The sequence below is a fragment of the Natrix helvetica genome (genome assembly GCF_964273705.1).
Source record: "Natrix helvetica genome assembly, chromosome: 10".
NCBI lineage: Eukaryota > Metazoa > Chordata > Lepidosauria > Squamata > Natricidae > Natrix > Natrix helvetica.
Genome location: NC_138561.1, coordinates 1,164,308 through 1,172,738, shown reverse-complemented (window position 1 = coordinate 1,172,738; position 8,431 = coordinate 1,164,308). Strand labels below are relative to the sequence as shown.

Sequence of the window (8,431 nt, the reverse complement as noted above, 5' to 3'; positions counted from 1 at the left end):
GAAATGGAGCCGCCAACTGAGGCAAAGACCAAGGAAGCGCAAGTAGACCGATTCCTTGGATCCTCTTTGGATGAGGGGAGGATGGGAGATTGCCCAAGAAGGCTGCTCCCTGCCAGGAGACGGCAGGACAGGTTTTCCATGGGTTTGAGCACCAGGTTATGGAATTTCCACCTTGCTTGCAACTTGTGCAGAGAATTTTAAGAGAATTAAGTCTGCAAGCCTCTCTTTTTAAATACTTCTGAAAATTGCTTCTTAATTATCTTAAAGCTATCACCAGTAGTCAATGTATGACCACAAACTGGAATCTCAGTGATTCAAATGGTTGTTAAGTGAGACATCACAATGCCAGCACTTCCAGCTGTTGTCCAGCCATTTCCTAAGTCATGACGTGTCCCAGGGAAGGAGTTCCCCCAGGGGATGGGGGAAGCCCCAGGCAGGCCCTGCGGGGGCTTGGGAGGGGAGCAAAGCGGCAGCACCCCAAGGAAGCCCCCCTCCCTCGGCCCAACAAGCAGAGCCCCCACTTCGGCCTTGGCTCTTTTTCTCCGGCCGCCGAGGAGAATTCCCGCCACTCTGAGGCCGAAAAGGTCCCGGCTGAAGTCCAGAGAGGGTTGCCAGGGAAGAAAGGGCTCCGCTGGGGTTTCGGCCCGGCCGCCTCCCCTGGCTTTCCCACCATCGCAGACGGAGCACCGGCCAAGACCCCGGATCCCAGCCGCTCCCCAGCCCGTCCATTCGGTGGCCTTGTAACCTCCGAGGCCAACGGGCGCCCCGGGGAGGACGGTCGGGAGACCTTCGGAAGAGCCGCGGAGGCCACATCAACCCCGAGGCTCCCGAAGAGGCGCCGGGTTCAACCGCAAGGGGGCGCCCGCCGCCAGGACCTCCTCTCAGCCCCCCCCGCCCCGCCGGCTCCGAGCGGCCCCGCGCAGCTGCGCCCCCTTCGGGCGGGGACGGCGGTTGGCGGGGGCGGCGCGGCGCGCGCACGGGTGGTTGATGTTGGCGCGGGGGCGGCTTGGCAGTCCGGGCATCTCCGGGGGCGCCTCCCTCCCTTCCCGCCCTTCTGCTCTCGGGGCTCCGCCGAAGTGGCCCGTCCACCCGCCCGGGGAGGCTCTGGGCCGGGGAAGGCGTCCTCGGAGGGCTCCGTGCGGCGTCGGGCTGCCCGAGGAGGCGGCGTGGGACCTCGGGGCAGCTGCAGGGCGCGGGCGGCTCCTGGCGGCTGCAGGCTGAGGTGCGCCCGGCTGCCTCTCCCTCCCCCCCGCCCCCCTTGCGCCAGATCCAGTCCGAAAAGGACCCGGAGCCCGCCGCCCTCCAGGGCCCCCCCCTGGCCCCTCCGCTCGACTGGGAGCAGCAGGGAGCGGCGGGGGCGGAAGGAAGGGGCCGAGGCTGCGCGAGTGCCGGGAGGAGAGGCGGCACAGATCAGCCTTCGGCGTCAAGGCCTGGAGCGGAGGCTGGGCGGGAAGGAGCCTCGCGCTTCGTTGCCCACCAGAACTGTGAATTGTGTGTGAGAAGCAAACCTGCTGACGGTGCACAATCCCGGTTCTCAGCCTTGGAACCGCAGCCGAAGGTTTTGCAAAGCAGGAGGAAAGCCGGGGAAATCCTTTCCCTCTGGCAGAGGAAGCGCCTCCCACGCCAGCCGCCTCTCGGGGCTCCTGCAAAGCCTGTGGGTTTGTTCAGAGGCCGCTTAGAGTCCCTGGCTGGGCCAAATGCTCTGGCCGAGAGAGACAAAGGCCAACGCTCTCTTTGTCCCTGCAAAATGCCGCCTCTCCTTAAGTCCATCTCCCTCTTGGTCTTTGCCTCTCACCGGTCATGTATTCCGGATCCTCTTGGGACATGACCTTAATGCAAAGGCAAATAATGCAATGTTCACACACACACACACACACTGTTTTATCTGCATAATACAATATACCCTGAATAAAGGGGATTGATATAGCCATAAAGAACTCTTGAACCCAACCTGAGTTTATTATCATGGATGATGTAGTGACTGGCAATGTGGTTTTGTGAGCCTTATAAGAACAAGAAAGACACATTCTGTCTGCTGCAGGCTCTTCTGCTCTTACTCTCGCATTCACAAGCACATGCCGTGTGTTCTCCCACATGCTACAATCATAATAGCTGAACAGCCACACCCTGCTCAGTCAGGAGAGTTTTTGCAGTGTAAGCTGTCTGCCGCCACTCTGTCGGGGCGAGGTGAGCCCTCTGCTCTGGCGCTGCAGGAACCGCCTTTGGGAGAGTTGGGGGTCCGGAGGAATTAAGGAGCCCCCCCCAGTTGCCCTTGGGGATTGCCAGCTGTGCTGACTCTCCTTCTCTTGGTAGGATTCTCAGCCCCTGGACGGCTGCTGCATCCAGAACATCCTCTCCGTGCTTTATCCTCCCTGGGAACTCAGGGGCTCTGCTGCCTCATCGACTGCCTGATTCCTGCCAAGCACGTCTTGCGGTGGGTCCAGCGGGAAGCCTGTGAGTATCCAAAGGAATGCTTGGAAGCTTTCTCCCAGCATCTTCTCTGGGAGGGAGGGAATCTAAGCAGCCGTGCTGGGTCTTCCGTGTGCCCAAGGCATTGCGATTCCTTGCCCCACTCCTTCCTAAGCAAACAGAGCAATACTGTGGAAGCTTTCAAGGGCCTGAATTGTCTGATTTTATCATATTAAACGTGTATAACTTGTATTTACCAAAATAATGTTTGTTCAGAGGACTCTTCAAAAGACTGCAAGTGTTAGAGAGCAGGTCTATGTCATCCGCTGCCATGCAACAAATGGCAGCAGCAGCAGCATTCTCTGGAACAGATGTGCCCGGACTCTTGAGCGCGTTTCTGGCAGATAAAGTTTCTATGCTGGCACTGCAAAGAGTTACTTACCAATGCTTTTATTTATTATTTTGTTTACTTATATTTTAAATGTATTTTTGAACTTTTAAGATAGGTGCTCATCTCACAGAAGTGACAATTTTTTTATTGAGAGAATGCCAAAGGATTCAGATCTCTTCAACTCCATATGCTCTGGGGCGGTCACAAGGCCAGCCAAGTTGAGGGTCTCTCCTGGGACAGTGAGGGGCTCGTTTTCCCTGCTTAAGTGTGACCACAGAACTTGGCCAAGATTGCAGCTTGAATCGGGCTCACTTCTTTCAGCCTCCCGGTAACGTTTTCCTTTCCATACGGCTCAGAGATTAAGAGGTCGGAATCCCTTGGCATTTGCTCAATAAAAAATTGTCACTTGGGTTAGCCTCCGGACCGGCCCCCTTTCTGGCTCCCTCTGCTGTCCTTCTCAGGGACCAGAGCCATGTGCAAAGGCAACCTGGAAAAAACATCATTTAAAGTATAAAACTGGATTGTTTTATTTGATTAGACTATTTTAGATGCACTCCTTCTGTATTGTGTGATGCCCAAAGTCCGTCTGAATTGGGATGGGTTACATTTTTTGTTACCCATCAGGATAAAACTGGATATCTGTACAAGAATGCCCCATCTCCACATTTTGTTGAGGAAACATTTCTTAATTAAAGCATTACCTTGACTTTTATTGGACGCAGTTATGCTTCCTAATAGTATTCACCTTAAATGCATATTTTGGGAAAGTTGTTTTCAAAAGAGTGTTATCAAACTGCCATATTCTGCTTGTCCCAGGTAACAGTCCAGGTGTTGTACTCACTTGATATTTCCAACTGGATTTCAGCATCTTAGTGTGTTTTATTCAAGCATGGAAGGTAACTTTCAGAATGAAGAATAATAATACTGTGCTCAAAATGATGACTACATGCTTCAAACTGATTTTGAAGAATTGCTTTAGCTTTGAATAAGGGTGAGCACAGTATCCCTTTTGCTACTAATTGAAGCAGGCCCATCTTTTGTCAGAGTTTTGCATGAGAGAGGAAAAAAGATGCACCTGCTTTAATGAGATAGCTCTTTATGTGACTTTTCTAACAATCACATCTTTTGTTAGCTTCACTTGGAAGCCTGAGCAAAGACGGGACAGGTTTATTCATAGAACATTGGTGTGATAGTCGCACAAAGTCTCCATCTTCTGAATAATTTTCTGCACAGCCCTTTTGAAAGTAGCAAGTTCAGGGAAACGCATGCGCTAGTTCTACCTTAGTTCACAAGTAAGGACAGCTTACTTCTTAGAATAAGGAATACATCATTGTGCTTAATAATATCTTTAAGCAACTCTGAATCTGAAATAGACTTTCCTCAATTATGGGATGCTTATAATGATGGCCTGGGGGGGTGGGGGATATTAGATTCTCCCTTGTTGAGAAGGGGGCCTGTAAACGATTCCCCTGCCTTTTCTTATTCCGCCAGGTTGCCCTCCCAGGAGGCAGTCTGGGCCCTTTGCGTTCAGGAGAAGATGGTCATCCAGCTGGCTTCCCTTGACTGGAGGATCTTGAGACTGGAGGACTTTTACCTGCAAGTGGTTCTGCACTAGAGAAAGTCTCCATGGATCACAATGAAATGCTTGGCCAAGGACAGACGTAACGTGGAAGAGTTTGTGGCATCTGCCGCCTTGTCTGCCTCTCTCCTCACTGTGGAATGGCTGAGCTCCGTCAGCAGGAAATGGTTGGGAAACTGCTTGTTAGCCACAGATGGTGAGATATTCTGAGTGCCTTGGGATGAAAGAGTCAAGCCAGAATTTATCAGTAAGTCCCAAACTATTGGAAAAAATAAAAAGAATGTGCATTTTGCCTCAATGACTGAGACGCCGTCTGCTCTGGACTTTCCAGTGGAGGAGCCCCCTAGCAGCTGTCTTTCGGGAGGACCCCACATCTTCCAGGAGGCCACTTCGTTTGCCCCCACCTTAATGGAGGAGCCTGCTGACCAGGCACGTGGGAGCCCAGAGCTCAGGAAGGCCTGTGGAAGTGACGGGGAAGGAGAAGAGGTGGACTTGGTAGGTGCCTCACTGCCCACCTCTGGCTGCCCCAAAGGATCTTCAACTCAGCCCACCTCTTTCTGTTGGCTGGAAGCCAAGGACAGCCAGCAGCACAGCCGTCGCTGGGGAAATTGTGCTGGTTCAGCTCTTGCATTGGTGCCATCTGGGCAGCTGAGGATTTCTGATGTGCCAGCTACTAATGTTGCATGTTCTGTAAATAATGAAACAGAGTGTGATAAATTGTTCCCGAAACATCCTGGCAATCCAGAGAATCGTCCAGTTTCTTTGAGTCCCACTTTTCCCTCTGTTCTCAAGGAGCCACGTTTCACCAAGACCTTATTGACACATCCAGAACAGGAGCTCGATTGGAGGCCGGCCACGTGCAGAGACAAGGTTGGAGAGGAGGCTGAAGGTCGGGCTGTGGGGACAGGCTCTTCCTCCATAGTGGGAGGCCACTCGGAGTTCCCCAAGCTGCCTGCATCCTGTCCTGATGTTTTGGGTGTAGACAGAATGGAAGACATTGTCCTGACAGAGCGGGACATCAGTGGCTGCGAGTGGGATTCTGGTAGCTCTCCAGAAAGGCTGGAGGAGGAGGGAAAGACAACTTCTCCAACCATAATCAAACCACCACAGGTGGGAATCTTCTCACGGAGGAGAATAGCTGATAAGCAGTCCTCACAGAAATGGTTGGTGGAAGTTAAAGGTCAATCTTCCGAATGGTTGGAACAGCTGCATCTCCTGGAGCACAAAGAAGGGACCCTAGTGGACCCATTGATGGAGTTGGGCAATAGACTAGGCATGGAAGGAGATCACCAATGGCAGACTAAGCGAAGCCCTCCTAAGAATGGGTGGCAACTTAATTCTGGAGACCCTTTCGTCCTGAAAAGCTCCCTTCCCCAGAAGGCAGGGCAAGAAAATGTGGATAGTTGTCAACAGCGAGCGGGAGACAATCCTTTGCTTCCCAGTTCTGAGGCTGAGCTGCAGAGCGCAAGAACAAAGCTGAAGGAAAATGGCCCCAGGCCTCTAGCAGGAGTCGCTGGACAGGCAGAGGCCCCCTGCCACAGCCTTCCCCAAGGCGGTGCTGCAGCACATTCTGTGGATCAGCCCGATCTCTCAAGCACACCACAAGCTGTGCAGACAGGTGTTTCCAAGAAGGTGGGAAGAGGACAGGGCAGCCAAGCCCCTTCCCCAGACAAGGAGTCGGGCACGGGGGCCTTCCTGGAAGGTGGACACCACTCAATCCATGAAGCTCCCTGCCAGTTTCAGCCTAGTGATCCAGAGATTAACTCCTTGGCCTCCCCCCTCCCACCACTGTTTCCACCTGTGACGTTGCCAGAGCGCACCAAGCCCACCCCAGAGGGGGATCAGGCCACAGGTAAGATGCATTTGCCACCTTCTTCCTTTCTCTGGGGAAATGGTCTCGTGGCAGATCGCGTGTGCAAGATAGAGCCTCTTTCAAGAACATGAGAATGGTAGGGAAGGGAATTCAAGTTTAGAATGTTACCGTGTTTAATTCCAGAGGCCAGCAGCCTTTCTGGCTAGTGGACATATTAAGGATTTTGAAAATATGTCCTGGGCTTGACACCTGTCGTATTGGAAATGGAGGGGCATTTAAATTGCCACAGCAAACTCCCCATAGCCCATGGACGCTGCCTAGGTTTTCTAGCTTTTTTTTTTTTTTAGTTTTTGCTGGACAAATTGGGCATGTTTAAAGAATAGCAGTGTTCATCCTAGGGTGTAGTGAGCGGATTTTTATTTTCTAAGTAAAATGCTCGTGGGTTATTGGCATTAATGGAAAAGAAGATCATGCTTGATGGCTATCTCTTTACTTTGCAGTATGCCAGCTTCCAATTTAATATTCTGCCCTGAAATCTTGGTCTCCTGAAACTCAGAGGGGGCACAAGGCCTGGGTCGGGCCAAGGGAGTGGTTCATGCATGGGCGTTGCACAGTGCTGGAGACTTTCGTCTTATTTCACAGCAGTGAGCTTGCAAATTGTGTATAGAATGTACATCTGGACAATTGTGCTAGACCAGAACTCCCAGATTTTCTGCTGCTAAGTGAGACATTTGTTAAGTAAGTTTTGCCCCATTTTACAACCTTTCCTGCCACAGTTGCTAAGTGAATCACTGCAGTTGATAAGTTAGTAAACTAGTTGTTAAGTGAATCTGGCTTCCCCATTGACTGCTTGTCAGAAGGTCACAAAAGGGGATCACGTGACCCCAGGACATTGCAGCTGTCATAAATATGAGTCAGTTGCCAAGCGTCTGAATTTGGTCATGAAGATGCCGCAAAGGTTGTAACTGTGAAAATAGCAATAGCAACTTTGCAGCCCCTCTTAAGTGGTTTTACAGAGTCAGCCTCTTTCCCCCAACAATCGGGGCCCTCATTTTACCCACCTGGGAAGGATGGAAGGCTGAGTCAGGCTTGAGCTGATGAGAATCAAAGTGCCGAATTGCTGGCAGCCGGCAGTCAGCAGAAGTAGCCTGCAGTACTGCATTCTAACCACTGCGCCATAAGTTGGTCATAAGTCACATTTTTCAATGCTGTTGTAAATTTGAAAGGTCACTAAATGAACTGTTGTAAAAACAGTTGTATGAACTGCGTGTCTCATCCACCTGTAAGCCTCCTCCCTGCGGAGAGGACTCTGGTTGGCTAGTGCCTTGAGTCCCAGGACGGACCTTTTAACACAATGAAACAACAGTTCTAACCATTTTGGCTCACAGATTACTTTTTTCCCATCTGAAAAGTAGTTTTTAATCTGAATGGGAAATTATGGATTTCTGTCCCTTTGGGGGATAAAAAAGTATTTTTTAAATCTCCCAAAGGGACAGAAGTCCATAACTTTTTATCCTGTCTCATGCAGTTCATTGACTGCAATTAGTTACTATGTCTGATAGTGTTTTCTAAAAGTTATTCATCTAATACAGTGACTCATTTGTGTGAATTGCTGATGAGTGTCAACAGGAAGTGGGGGCTGCCCAGAAGCGCCCCTCGTCATGGGGCAAGGAGGCCACTGGGCTCACAGACAGGCTCTGCTTTCTCAGGGCACCTGAATCCTGGTCTTGCTTTTCTTTGCCGCCAGAAGGGGCCGGTGCTGCCCAGCAAATGCCCAGTGCTCTTCCCAGGGCTGGGGGAGGAGGGTGGGCTGGCTGGCAAGAATCAGGGCTCCAACCAGCCTCCCATCGCTGTTCCCTAGCTTTGCAGGCTTTTGCAGCTAGGAGAAAGGGAAGCTACCAAGCCTGCAGCTGCCATTCAGTTCTGGGGGCTTCCTCTGGAGGGGCAGCTGTGCCAAGGAGAAGTCCTAAAGGTGTGACACTAAGGCAAGATCGGGACTGCCCTTCTGTGGCGAAAGGCACTTCAGGGAAGGGATAATGTTTCTGCCCTGAGTTTGCCCAAAGACTAATAGTTTTCCAAAAGACGTCGAGGCATGTTGTATGCTGCACATATAGAATAATTAGGATGTAAATCTTCTCTAACAAGGCAACAGGAGATGAGGGGGAGGCATTGTTATTATGGCACTCAAGAAAATGGAATTAATAGGCTTCTCCTTCTTGATGTAAATGAGTCTCTCAAG

The 8,431-nt window shown here is 51.3% G+C and overlaps 1 protein-coding gene across 1 annotated transcript in view; it reads left to right on the top strand.

The window, feature by feature from the left end:
• Positions 1 to 2,391: 2,391 nt before the first annotated feature.
• Positions 2,392 to 8,431, top strand: part of PLEKHG4 (pleckstrin homology and RhoGEF domain containing G4) — a 43,612-nt gene continuing 37,572 nt past the window's right edge. The window contains exons 1-2 of the mRNA XM_081962876.1: positions 2,392 to 2,454; positions 4,292 to 6,231. Coding sequence (XP_081819002.1) covers positions 4,677 to 6,231 — 1,555 coding nt within the window. The 5' untranslated portion in view covers positions 2,392 to 2,454; positions 4,292 to 4,676. The remainder of the gene's footprint in view (positions 2,455 to 4,291; positions 6,232 to 8,431) is intronic.